Source organism: Azolla caroliniana, unplaced genomic scaffold (genome assembly GCF_043228905.1).
Source record: "Azolla caroliniana isolate FFs.n. ecotype wild unplaced genomic scaffold, voAzoCaro1.0.p SCAF_15, whole genome shotgun sequence".
In the NCBI taxonomy this organism is placed as follows: Eukaryota; Viridiplantae; Streptophyta; class Polypodiopsida; order Salviniales; family Salviniaceae; genus Azolla; species Azolla caroliniana.
In genome coordinates this window covers 19,498,357-19,512,861 of record NW_028230450.1, presented here as the reverse complement: position 1 = coordinate 19,512,861, position 14,505 = coordinate 19,498,357, and the positions used below count along the sequence as shown (strand labels likewise).

The window sequence follows — 14,505 nt, the reverse complement described above, 5'->3', positions numbered from 1 at the left end:
ACACAAAGCTTCCTAGCAATAATATTGCCTTGTAGATGCAATAACAATAAATTTCTAAACAAGGAACCCCTTGAAATTGATTCTTTGAATCAATTGTAACATGAAGTATACTTATTGGACATGTAAACATTACATCATTGTGTTAATATGCCATAAACTATGCAATGTTTGGCTTCCAAAAGTATATGATTGATGCATTCTATTCTAGTTCCATGGATAGATTGTTCAACAATACTAAGCCGTCATCTTTATGCCCACAAACTTTAGAATTTTACATAGGTATCCCATTGAATCCAAATGAATGTGCAAAGGCAACGCCTTCTATATTGTAACATTGCATAATGTCTTGGTTACATTATTCTCTCACGATATACAATTTCTCACTTTATATATAATTTGGACAATGAGAAAATTTAGAGTCCATAGATAACGAGGGATCATTTTGACAAACTCCCTGCTTTTATTCTCTTTCTTAGTTTTCATTTGTTTAATATAGTACTAATTTCACAACTTTAAAAATAGTATTTTTTTTCTACAATTTCCCCTTTAACTTCTCTTTCACAATTGTCACTTTGACGTGGGTATTCCTAGTCTATCTCTCTATAATTGTCATGTATACATACTCTACTTCACAAATCATCGTTCACACTAATTCTTGACTTCTATATTAAAACCTCAAGCTTTTATGTGCCAAATACTTGGAGCAAGTGCTAGGCATCTCAATTTGTTATGACTTTCTAATAAAAAACTACCACAAAAGGCTATTCCTTGAGATCGTCTTTGTAGATTGGACTTACTCTTGCTAACAAAGTAGGATAGAGTGCCAAATATATGCATCACACTTATTACAATGGTACACGGAAAGAAATGAAATACGAATGTTTATATACAATCCCCACTTGAACCTCTTACAAAACAGGACAAACAAGAGCTTTGCCCACATCCTTGACCTATAGAAAAAAGCATTTCCAAATTTCTTTTATTCATATTAATTGACCTTAAAAAGTGGTATACTAATAAAAGTTGCCAATGAACGCCCCCCCAAAACTACTTTTTTTAAACAATGGACAGTGCTGATTCATATATTAACAGTTGCAACATTCTCCATGAATAGTAGTGCTGACTTTATTATTGAGCAATTATGTAATACCTTCCTAGAATATATAAAAAAAAATCATGTGGTTTGTGATACAATAATGCCCTTGCCACAAAATATCGAAACATTTGATGGCCTACCACAAAATATCAAAACATTTGAGAACTCCAAGCTTCATTAAACACAATTCTTTTCCGAGTATATAATATTTCTCCATAACCAATTCAAACTTAGGAAATAAGGATTTATTTTTGGGTAGAGTTAGCTATTCTAACTACTATAAAAAAACCTTCGCATAAACAATGTCAACAATCTACATCACAAAATACAAGGACAGTTCAGAAGTACATATGTCAAATGACAAATTTGAGGAGTACGGTTCAGAAGTACATTTCCCCTTTTACACTAGAGGAGTTTTCCCACCATATGTCAAATGAATGTTAAAACCAAAAAAATGTATAAAAAACAAATTTTAATATTGCTTCTTGTAGAGCTTCAATGTATAATATGTATTCTGTTGGTTTTGAATAACTTTCTGAAACCATAGAACAAGAAAACTAATCGCCCCTTACCTCAAAAATCTGAAGCCCTCGACCAACCACCGCAATCCTGTAATTCCTCCTGCAAAATAAACAAATGAGACAAAAATATCAAATGATTGAACACCACCATTGATGAAGCATAACTATTTCATAAAAATAAATGTCTTATCAAATTTATTTCGCATATGTTTTTTCATGAGTTAAGAAAAACAACTTTATCGAGCAATGTGTGTCATTCATTCAAAAAATTACCAGAGGGGCACTCAGGTAAATTTTGAAAACAAAGAGTATTCTCAGGAATATCCGAAAATCTGTGGGTATTCTTTGGGTGGTTATTTCTTCACGTCATCCAAGAATCAGAAACATATTCATTACCTATTGAAGGACTCAACATGCAGACCTGCAGGCTCTGGCACATTTATTACAGAGTGAGCAAGCTCCACAAGAGAACAATGTTGCTTTGAGGTCTCAAGATTCCAACATCTAAGTCTCTGATCAAGTCCAGTACTAAAAACAAGGGACCCATCGGTCCATACACCTGTATAACACCCAACGTCATTGTATGTTATACATAAGTGTTGTGGTAGCACACTAATAGTCATCTGTATTACATATTAGATTATACCTTTTATAGCTGAGCTATGGGCAGATACTATCAAGTCTTTACTGCAACAACCAAGAGATGAAATATTGGTGGAATTCACAATCGCAAATGTAGCAACATGTAGGGCTTGATCATCACCACCACTTACTACCACTACCTTCATGTCATCAATCACATTTTTTAGAGTACTTACTGATAAAGAATTCACACCAGATTGATGCACACCCAAAAGCACAAACTCGGGAGTTAATGTGTAAAGATGAGGGAAATCCTCTTCTTTTACATGATGTGTACCATTACTTGATAATGCTCCTATATCAGTATCAGAAATTATGTCTATATTTGCAAAATTATCCCTCAGTATGTCAGTGTTAACCAGTAGTTCAGCTTCTCCTCCAACTCTTTCGTTCATATATTTCTCTCCTTTAATTTTAGAACTCTTCCAGCGCCTACCACCTTGACTGCCTCTTCCACTGGGAGGTCGATGTACTTTTCCATTTCCAGTCCTGAGTTCTTTGTGACAAAAATCTGAAAGAATATTTGTGAGATTCCATACTGCAATGCTACCATCTGTTGCTCCACTAAACACAATATACATGTTCGATGATGAGTAACCTGCATTTATCCATGAAAACAACTTCACAATAAATTCCAATAAATCACTAATTTTCAAGCTTGACTAAACTTATTCCCCACCTTTACCACATTCAGGAATCACGAGATGTTGCAAAGTAAGCACAGGAGCCTTGTGATAGTCTAAGGTGGCAATCTCAACCCTATGAGAAATGCATTCAGATCAGTAATTCTTCTTTTGTGGGACATCATACTAGACCTGAACAATGAAATAATTGTCTAACCAGTTTCCTGCCAACAGCTCAAAAGCATGAAGTGAAAGAGTCGCATTTGAGCTTGCTGTTACAGCAAAGCATGTCTGGGACCTGTACCATATCGGAATATCAAATTGCATGATAATATGAATACACTCATTCTCTGATATATCCAGCACATCTGATGGCCCTTCTTAAGTCAAATATATGAAAATCTGATATACAATTCATGTAAAAATCCAGGCTTCACAATTATCCCACATTTGTGAACTGTATTCAGAAGACGATCATTTACAGTTGAATCCTGACTGGCTTCCATGGTATATTTAACTGGAAATATGTATCTAAGCAAGCATCACATGTTTAAATTCTTCACAAGAGGAGTAGACTGCCTTCCATGAATACAGTTAAATGACATCATGTATCTATGAAAGCATTCACATATTACATTCTTCATAAGGGACTACAAAATCCAAATATTATATTTACAAAGGGACTGATTAAGCACACCTTCTGTGAGGGAAAAAAACTGAAAAAGCAGTCACAGCCATGTATCGATGGTCATCTTCATCCAGATCTTTGAACACTGGAGAATTATTGGTATGTTCTACCTTTTCATTCTCCATTGGATAACTTGGGGGTGGTTGTAGGCTTCTCAACGGTTTGCCCTGTTTAGGATTCCTCTTTGTGTTAAGCCATCTGGATGACAGCATTTGTCTTACCTGACCTGTTTTATCAATTTCATTTTCCCATTCAAGCAGCCAGGATGTCAACACTTCCTTGGCGCCCACTGAAATGAGAAGAAAAATGGGTTCCGATATAGCTGAATCCACCTCTTTAGATAATGCATCTTCATTGTACACAGAGTAGCTTGTGATTGAAGCAACCGCCCTTACAGCTGATCCACCAACATGTTCTCCCAGAACTTGTGAAACATCAAATTGGCCAGGAATGTTCATTTGAAACCTGAAAATGAAACCAAAGAATTGTGAAAACCCTTCACATGTTCTGACCTCGCTGATTTTAACAACTCTATACCTCATTATTCGTACAGCCCCATCCTCAGCACCTGTAATAACCCAGCTGACTGGGTGGATTCCAGATTCACTTCTAGATCCATTTCTACTCGATATAATATTTACCGAGTGAACTTCTCGCCCATGGAATTGTGATTGAAGTAGCAATGATGACAAGAATGAGCTGTTGCTTGCTATGGGCAAAATTGATGCAGGGGATGAAGCAACAACATCGAACAACCACTTCCGATGTATGTGAATCAACCCATCCTGTCAAAGACAATTTTGCAGAAGAAAATTAGCAGTAGAAGTTAATGTAAGAGAAGTGAAACCTCAGGCAAAAAAACAACTTCTGCAAGACATACATCGACCTTACCTTCAGAAATACAACACAGTATTGCACTTCAGGAAAATCTCCTATAAGATAAGAATGTGGTCTTCGCCAACCCCCACAAGGAATTCGAACAATCTACCACAAATAATGAAATCCGCATAAAAATAAAAACAATAATGAAGTCAGCATAAGAACGATCTACCATAACGAAATAGTATGTCAATGGTTGTACATAGTACATCAATATCATTCAACATTGATCTCAAGCCATTACCTCACAATCACTGTATAAATCACAGATGAGAAAATCGACAGCTGTAAAACCAGATACAACTGTTCTCCTCGGTGCACTTTTAACTAGCCCAGAAGTCATTGCATAATTTTCAAGCACAGTAACTGCAGGAACTTTTTCAACTCGTAGGCAGATAACAGTACCAACTGATTTGTCCACAGCAAAGGTGCACATACAACCATCTCTTCCTGTCTGTGAACAAGATTTTCAAAAAAACTAATTTAATATGGTTTATTTCTTTTAGGAAACTCAGGGAGAGATTGCATTATCTCGAGACAAAAAAAAACCCTGTGAGAAGCATAATCAGCCCAGGAAAAATATGAAAAACTAAGCTTTAAAGATAAGTTACTAAGCTTTAAAGCCCAGGTAGTCTGATTCAGCAATCAGAAACTACCAGTAAAATGTGCCACAACTTTATATCTAAGATGGCACACCATATTCCAGATGAGGCAGTAAATAAGAAAATGTGCCACATCTTACCACCTAATACAAAATACAAAAATGTACCCACATGTCATTCTATTAGAAATTTTGCAGCATTATATAGTACTATAGCCAGGACATACTAAAGGCGTTAGCACACCACACACATAAACATGCAGTTTGTTAAAAGTTCTGCCAGAGATGTCCTGAAGTGATGTTCCAAGTCACATAACTGGTTGTCCATGTGATTTGCATGCTACATTTTATCTTGCTTCAGTCAGGAAAACGCAACTCCTATACCTAATAGCATATGCCAGAATGAAAGGCAACTTACTGAGCATATTTTGATCTGATGTTGGTTTCTCTTTCCAGCAATATGAATGCTTGCAACTGTAGATATGCCATGTGCACCTTTAAAACTAGCAAAAGGCTGTTGTGAAGAGCCACTCAAGCCAACCAAAGGTGAAAACAAAGGCACTGAGAATGCGACAATATTTCCCCGTTGATCACCACATACAAGGATCTGTGACAAGAGATTATTAAATCATAATAAAACCCTGGACTTGAAGTTAATTGAAAACAATAATGAATAACAGCATACCTCCTCTTCCGGGTATGCATCTACACAGACAATTCGGACATTAAAACAAGACTGAAAACGTACAACTGATGGCAGTTCTAAAGTATTCTCAGAAGAGTTAGCTGAAAAAGATAGTTCATTGGATGAATAAGCATTTTGACTTCCATCTAGTTGATTGTTATGATGCCTCAGATTCCACATGCAAACAACTCCACATGTATCTGCAGTAAAGACATAACTGGGAGAGGAGAGATTCACAGTCAGAATTCTTATTTAGGTATGACAAATCACAAGCATGTAGAGCTCCTAAAATATGACAGGCTAACCTTGGTCCTAAAGATTGTGACCAATAAACTCCCAAGAGTTTTCTTTCCCCTTCAGCCGGCCATTTACATAGGTAGGTTTTCTGAAAAAGACCATTGTTCCAGTTACCACAAATTACTGTTACAAAACCTTTGCTATCACCAATGACAACCCAATCTTCCGAACGGCCATGATGGTCACCACTGAAAAGATTGCCATTATGTCTAAGTACATCCAGACACAAAATTGGCTCCAAGTCTGGATTTTCATAAACTTCAGTCCAAGTCTGCTGACCTTCCTTGCTGAAGCATAAATATTTCAGAAAGCCTTGATTGGTTGCAACAACCAGGCATGTTGGATCAATGAGTGATAGGCATCTGACATACTCACTTTTGCTGAATCAGAGACATCAATTCATACTTTAGGAAGCATCCTTCATGTATATGCTGCTAATGTTTTATCTGCCACGTAACAAAGCATTAATACACAAAAATACCTGTCTAGTCGCCCATTTTTCCTGAAAGAATCTTCTTGTTCTAGATTAATAGAGAAAACCTCCAATTTTGGGCTCTGTCTCATCATAACTATTTTATCCTTACTAATATCTGCTCCAAGTAACCACTTGGATAAAGAATGAACTTTGATGGCGGAATCAGCCCCAGCAGTTACCAAAATAGCATTACCAGAATCATACACACATCGCCATATACCACGTCCACTAAGGCCGTTCCAAAATTAAAGTTGTTTCAGCATTAATGAAATGAGCCAAAAAATTAGAATAATAGATTTTTTGAAATGAGGATGCATCAACATACATGTGAGCACTAACTTTTGTCAGTGGTTGCCCATCCTGGCTCCAGATACGATATGTGCAATCCTCGCTGACTGATATCAAGAACTGTAAGTAAGAAGCTTTATTAATAGCATATCAACATAGTTACACTGGCAAAAAAACTTAACTGCTTACTACCTTTTCATCAATATGGCAGTCCCAGATTCTCCCTGTATGACCATAAAATGCAAGCAAACTCCCCTCTGTTTCTTCTTCCATGGATGTCTCTGATAGCAATATAGGCTCCTTTCCGATGCTCCAAACCCTCATACTAAACGAAAATCTATGAGCACTCAAACTGAGCTTTCATAACATTCAAGACGCGAACCATCTTGCCTCTTCTATCTACTGATTAGCACTGAATAAACACTGAGATCAAGAAAGGCTTATTGCTGTTGAGAAGAGAGAAGACCTGCGATCGTCTGAAACTGAAGCTAGTTTTCTCCCATTTCGTGACCATGAAATCCGGAAAATAGAGCCTTCATGTCCTTTCAATCTTCTCTTTGGCACAACTGTTTTATCAATCTCCTCCAAAAAGTTTTCTTTCAAACTTGGCTTCCCATTTTTAAGCAATGCATCTGGCAGTTGTACATCCAAGCCCCACACAAGAATCTGTCCCATACTTAATAAACGGTATCATTAATGAATATAGACATTTGGCAAAGCTACAAAAACATTTTCCTACCTCATTAAAGATGGTACCCGCAGCAACAAGAAGGTTTGCTGGGTCTTCGCCCCAAAACCTTAAGGAATATAAAAGGCATCTCTCTATCCTCGCAGCATCAAAGAAACAAGAACACAAATGAATGCTTAAATACTGTTTTCCATATATAGCCATGGTTGCAGTTGCCAAGAGCAACACATTTCTATATAACAGTGACTGCAACTAAGTGTTACCTGTGCATTGAACATGGTATATTAAAGCACAGCTAGATGCACTCCACAAATAGACCGCATTGTTGCTAACTCCAATAGCAATTAAGTTCATACTTTCTGTTCCAATAGTCATATGGTTATCCTGTGATAAGCAATAACTATCAATGAGAACAAAGATTTGTGCAATAAAAAACAACTTTTGAAAAACAGGTAATATTTTTTATTTATAGGTTATACATTTACAACCATAATAGGGGCACACACGTGAATAAGACCAGAAAATTCTGGACTTACAAATTGAAAGAAAATAAAAATAATGATAGAAATGTTCCATTAACATCTTCAGCATCTTAGCAAACAGATTATATGTATAAATGGGTATCCTCTAGACATGGTAGCTTAGTTAACTGAAAATATATAAACCTGAAAAAGAGACCCAGGATTCTGTGATGCTGTGGTAATGAGTACAGAAGTTTTTAAGTACCTAAACAATTATATGGAAGAGCAATAACCTGGAGAGGGGAATGAAGTGAAATAGAATGTTCTATTAACACCTTCAAATGGCCATAACGACCTATTAGACCAGAAGTTACATTCATGTGATTATTTTAAAATGTCTAGTAAAATAAAACCAAATAGTGAGATAGACAAAAAGAGAGATTTAATAATATCTATAAAGAAATCAAAATCATAAATAATATATATACATATATAGACATATACATAAATATACATACATACATATATATATATAGATATAGATATAGATATGTATATATATATATATATATATATATATATATATATATATATATATATATTTGTGTTTATCAAGGTTTCTGCTCAAATTAGAGATAAAAGAAAAAAAATTTAATTGGAATAGAAGCATAAATATGAAGAGAAAACTGCGTACGAGATTTAAAGAGCCAACAGGCATGATTAAACCTTTAAAAACTGAACATCGAGAACCCAATGGCTGAACCGAGGGAGCTTTTGATATGTTATTAGCTTTGCGTGATCAATACTTTGTTGGCCCTCCACCAGCTTTTCTTGAATTATTAGTTTAAACAGTTTCACCGTTCGCTCTCCATGAACAGCAATTACCGTACAAATACCTGATTTTTCCAAGCACTCCCAAGGACCCAATGTGGAGCTGCACACTCCAATACCATGCATTCTAACACCTTCAAATACGCATGAAGACAGCAGTAGCTCATATGAGCTCATATCAAATACAAGAAGCTGCGGACCGGTACCTGAATAAATCACACATACCAGATGTTAAGCATTAATCTTGGATATAGAGGCTAGTTATTGATAATAAAATAACAGTTTGACAAAATATGACATTCATATAACTCAAAATATGCTTTCCAAGGCATTTAGATTCTTATAGAAAATTGATATCTTTGTATGTCATTTACGTTACAGCAGTGTCACAGCTTTACATGAAAGAGGAACTATTTCATTTTTCTATCTATTTTGGGCTCAATATAAAACTTGCGAATGTTGCAGCATCTTGTATGTATGATCCTTATGTCTGGATTAAAGGAGTTGGCAATATCATGGAAAGTAACTGGTTTGCAACCAGTTATGTCAAGTTTTTGTATATCATTCAAATCTAGTATGCAACCTCTAGCTAGACATTGCAGTAAGAATTCTACACTTTTGAAAACCGGAAATATTGGCAAAATATGGAGCAACATGCCCTATATAGTAGGTACCAAACAACATAATGTATCCTTTTGGCAGTTTCCTAGCAATAACTTCTAGAATTTGAACTTATAAATGAGACATGGGGTGATTTTATATATCAAACATGTACCTCTATGACCTAGATGTGCAAGACCCTTTGTGAGCTTATTGTGGCCATCAATTGTAGTGACTCCCCACAAACATAGCATTCACAATGATTATTATGAGCTTAGATATAATATGATATTTGAGATGGCTTGAAAACTACTATTCACATCTTTATTGTTCTTATAATGATCCTTTAGTATCTGTGTCTTTCAAATTAGGAATGTGCATATGGTTCCAGAATATTGCCCATAATTGTAGAATCAAGACCCAAGAAGGTGTACAACTACCATTTTGGTCCCATTTATAGGTTTCACTCAAGGTGAATTGTCGTCTAGAAAAAATATGGTTCTCGTCAAATATGCATGGATTATTGAGTCGTCAACAAGATTACCATAAAAAACATTTTCAGTTATCTTTGATTCGAGAACTTCATGAATGAAATTTGCCAATCAGCCTCAACAGATTTCATTCATAATCTTCTGCCTCAAGTTATGAAGTTTGCACAAATCATTGCGGCTAACAAGATAGCCATTACAGAAAGGTCCCCATAAATCTTCTTGCAACATATTTATGTGTATCATGGGTTTCCTTATGACACTATAATGAGTGTGGCTGATAATCTGTAATCTGTCTCGATTTCATGAAATGGACTTCTTTGACACGTATATTCATTGTTCTAACTTTTGAATTCCAATCTTCTTAAGGTTTAACACCTCTGTTTTTAATTGAGCTAGCTTGTTAACACATCCATTCCATTGTTCTAACATGTCTATTATATTGTTGTAACTTGTTTTTCGTAATAAACTTCTCACACACCTATGCCATTGCCCAAACTTCTTAATTAACCCATTCGACTGTTCTAACTTTTATCAACACCAATTCTATTATTCAAACTTTTCAACGCATCAATGCAACTGTCCTAACTTCTTAACACTTACATTCCACTGTCCTAACTTTTGATACATACATTCCACTGTTCTAACTTCTTACCACTTACATCCCACTGTCCTAACTTTTTAACACGTACATTCAACTGTTCTAACTTCTTCACGCATACATTCAGTCATTCTAACTTCATAGCACATACATTCAATCACTCTAACATCATAACACATACATTCCATCATTTTAACTTCTTAACACATATATTCCAATTTTTTAGGAAAATTTATATGAACATATATGTGCACATGAATATGTTGAAACTGGAGCACATCTACAACATAAATCATATAAAATCCTTCATGAATGGTGTAAAATATGGAGGGAAAAACCCGTGAATGTTTCTTCATTGTCCCTAAATAGCGCTATATTTTCGTGATTTCCTCAAATGCATTTGGTAAACCACCCAAGGAGCATAATATGGGTTGCTATTTGAGAAATGATACGGTCAATTCATCCTCTTTTTCTCGATTGTATTCATTATTTGTGCAATGTTTCATTCATCCCGTTTTTTTCAATTGTATGTGTTATTTCGGCAATTGTGAGATGGATTCATCTCTATTTCCGAGAGGGAGAGTGGGATAGACTAACCTGCTAAGAGGAGAGGAAAAGGAGAGCTCCATGGAGCTTCGAGGATGCAAAGAGCGGAAATATCTCCCTTGTAGGAACCGTTATGAATATGCAGAGATGGGTTCTCGGACTCCATATCTATCTCCTTCTCCTTCTTCCAATTCTTCTTCTTCTTCTTCTTCTTCTTCTGCTTCCTCTTCTTCTCCTTCTAGACTGAAGGAAAGATTTTTCCAAACCTCCTAAATGCCCCTGAGTTTTCCTTTAATCTCTGTAAATGCCCCTCCTCAAACCCCTCCCCAAAAACCTAATCAGTTCATTAAAAAATTTATTTGTGCTCAATTTATATATCCATATTTATCTCCCCTCGAGAGCTGAACCAATTTATTTGTGGTCAATTTATATATCCATATTTATCTCCCCTCGAGAGCTGAACCAGTGGAGCATTAGGGAATAACATCTGCCTGCATTTGCTAAAAACATATAACAATCAGGAATGTTTGCACAGATGGGAATAACAATCTATTGAGGGGTGACCACATGGTCGTGACATTTTATTGTCGCCTGATCACAAAATGATAGACCCCATCAATCAACTCATTATACTTGTTCGATATCCTCCATCTCGACTATTGTTCATTTCCTTATTAGATCAAAGCTTCGTAATCAGCCCAAAGTACACATAGTTTTGTTGTATCTATTTCCCATCTTTGCTAGCATGCTTCCATTTTCTAGTCACAATTTGTTGGCCATCCAATGCATCATGGGTGGATTCAGCTTGAAGAGGGGCAATGTAAGAGGTGGGAAGAATGTGAGGCGTCATGGGACAGAGAGCCTCATAGAAAGTGAGACACTTCTCTTGTTGAGTGTTACGTTATTAATCCAAAGCTAGTCAAATGTAGGGAAGAGGGAAGAAGGTTGGGTGTATGGAGTACAAGTTGGGGAAGAAACAAATAGTCTTTGGCTTTGTCCTCGTAGAAAGGTGACCACCCAAGGTTCAAGAGAGATGGTGTAACAATGATGATGGGGAAGAAGGTCGGGTGTATGGGGTACAAGTTGGGGAAGAAACAAATAGTCTTTGGCTTTGTCCTCGTAGAAAGGTGACCACCCCATATCACCTAGTCCCATTCTCATTGTATATGCTTGTAACATCAACACAATGACTTAGCACAATAAGAGTTTTGGTTCTTTATGTCAACCTTAAAGAGTTTTTACGAAATTTTAATTGTGATTGTTTTTAGGTATTTGAAAGCTCCTTGATTATACCTATATTAGCTATCCCACTATTATACTTATGGGAGAAGAAATAGTCAACCTCTAACTATCAATTAATGCGCATCGATAATTAGGATTATGTTATATGTAATTAGTATGATCATCAATATTATTGACGAGACAAAGTAAATAATAAATCAATTGATTAAATGTGAGCAATCAAGATTGACTAACTGTAATTCAATTAACATGAACGACAAACAAAAATAACGGGAAAAGATTAAAATTTGTTCGTTGTTATTCCTCATCTTTTTTGCTTATACATGGCATAGAGCTTATGGGAAGCTCCTTGTAAGCTTTGATTGGTGATTCTAGTTCTACCGTGTCCTCCATTTAAATTGTATAAAATCTATCTATACAAGGTTTGAAATGTAAAACCCATTCCATTATTTTGTCCCTTTCGTTGGCGTGATGATTTCGACACATGGTGAAACCACCCCGAGTAGGGAATACAATAATAATACAGACATATAGGCCAAACGTGGCACGGAGATAAATTTATGCACGACAAGATTTGAACCTTCCACATGCTCAAACGCATGGTTTTGTGCATGACACAAAGCTAGTGGTTTTGATAAAGTAACCATGGTCATCCTCGAAGTAACCATGATTTACATGGTTTTGAGGTACTATATACAACCCTAGTAGGGCTTGTGTATTTGGGGGGCTTCCTAGTAGAGTCCCATACATGTGAGTTAGAGTATTCTAAAAGCTTTGGTGCATTCGCTTCATTGGAGATATATCTCGAAATACTTTCATTAATGTATTTGTTTGAACCCCTCCCATAACTTGAACTATCTAGAAGTAAATCCCAAATCTACCTACCCATAGTGGAAAGAACATCATTCAATAATCTTGTTTGGATAGATTCAATGTGGGGTAATCCAAGAAGAGGCAGATTCCTTGCGGGTTCTAAAAAGATTGACAACAAACAACCATCGAAACTCGATGATTAAACCATTTTTCCTCTCGAGAATCCTATGTTTGTAAGTGAAACAAGTCCCTTTTAAGGTATTCTATTCCTCTTCGTTTTTTTCCTAACCATCTCTTGGTTCAGAACCTTGGTGGTTCCACTCATGCACGCACAGATCTTACACTTTTCGTGGCCACATTGTTAAATGGTTTTTTATTTGACAAATAAAAAAGTTGATTAAACTCGAACCAGAATGCCACTACTCGTATTCAAACCATGATGCTCTAACAATGCTTCATAAGAATTGAATGACAAGGAGCTGTACAAGGCGGGAAATTGACTCTTTTGTCAATTGTTCCATAACTACACGAATAAAACTAATGTTCTCATGGAAACCACTCATTATTTAAGTGTGCTTCTTGAGAATCGCGTCAAGGTCAATGTACTACGAAAATGTATCATTGTCTATCATATTGTTGGTGAGATTGGGTGATTGTGGGTGTAAATCACTCTCAAGCTACATAAACCAACCACTTGAGAAAACTTTAATCCTACCCTACTACTCATGTATACTTAGGTGAATAAATGGCCACTGAATATAAAATAACTATGTCCCCTTCATACTCAAGAGGGTGCAAAGGTTTTGTTGGGAATCACCGGTTCGATTCACCTTCTTCCCTCGGCCACAACCGAGTAATCACGGATCAATGGAGCAGAAAAATAGGAACCAAAGAGAGAAGTACACGATTACACAGGGATTAACGTGGAAAACCCTAAACGGGAAAAAACCACGGGAGTGCACAACTCCAACTATCACTATACACTGGAATATACAGTGGCGAGCTGCAAGGCGACGACCTTGAGCTCGCTGTCCTCGCCACAGGCGGCGGTATTACACAGAGGCGTCGACCTCTTCGTTTCTCTCTCTCTCTCTCTCGCGGCTGCTCTCACTTCGCTCCCTCTGAGTGAAAACAGAAAAATGAGCAGCAACATAAAACTGTTTGCCCTAAGTCATATTTATACATATATGACTTTCGGGCTATTTACAAATATAGCCTCAAGGGCCCTTGGCAAACATATTCACAAATATGTCCCCGCATCCGGATCTCTCTCTCCGGGTACATACGTCATCCGGCTCCGTAACCGGGGTCTTCAGCATCCGGCTCCGTAGCCGGGGTCTTCGTCATCCGGCTCCGTAACCGGGGTCTTCGTCATCCGGCTCCGTAACCGCAACCGGGCTTGCCGTCATTCATCTCCGGACATCCCATCCGGAGGGACCG

At 36.7% G+C, this 14,505-nt stretch overlaps 1 protein-coding gene across 3 annotated transcripts; it reads right to left on the bottom strand.

Annotated features, from left to right (window-relative positions):
- Positions 1–1,063: 1,063 nt before the first annotated feature.
- On the bottom strand, positions 1,064–11,244 carry LOC147854988 (Transducin family protein / WD-40 repeat family protein). Of its 3 annotated transcripts, XM_087331395.1 has the most exons (21): positions 11,062–11,244; positions 8,671–8,981; positions 7,747–7,867; positions 7,535–7,617; positions 7,262–7,461; positions 6,988–7,120; positions 6,833–6,915; positions 6,514–6,735; positions 6,041–6,412; positions 5,736–5,952; positions 5,469–5,657; positions 4,694–4,903; positions 4,462–4,554; positions 4,108–4,355; positions 3,580–4,035; positions 3,100–3,180; positions 2,939–3,018; positions 2,264–2,857; positions 2,014–2,176; positions 1,669–1,717; positions 1,064–1,150 (listed from the first exon to the last, which is right to left on the bottom strand). In XM_087331395.1, exons 1-21 carry the CDS (start codon positions 11,174–11,176, stop codon positions 1,079–1,081), a joined length of 4,092 nt encoding a protein of 1,363 aa, XP_087187521.1. In that variant the 5' UTR covers positions 11,177–11,244; the 3' UTR covers positions 1,064–1,078. The 3 variants fall into 3 exon arrangements, with proteins under 3 accessions (XP_087187521.1, XP_087187523.1, XP_087187522.1); XM_087331396.1 differs by lacking the exon at positions 1,064–1,150 and having other exon boundaries at positions 1,557–1,717; XM_087331397.1 differs by lacking the exons at positions 7,747–7,867; positions 8,671–8,981; positions 11,062–11,244 and having other exon boundaries at positions 7,262–7,471.
- Positions 11,245–14,505: the final 3,261 nt, after the last annotated feature.

Excerpts from the sequence above, each read along its gene's own strand:
- LOC147854988 (XM_087331395.1), bottom strand. The coding sequence starts at position 11,176 with ATGGAGTCCGAGAACCCATCTCTGCATATTCATAACGGTTCCTACAAG. Across the intron at positions 7,462-7,534 it reads CGGGTACCATCTTTAATGAG|ATTCTTGTGTGGGGCTTGGA; the intron begins GTAGGAAAATGT and ends AGTATGGGACAG. Across the intron at positions 3,019-3,099 it reads GAGCTGTTGGCAGGAAACTG|GGTTGAGATTGCCACCTTAG; the intron begins GTTAGACAATTA and ends CATTTCTCATAG.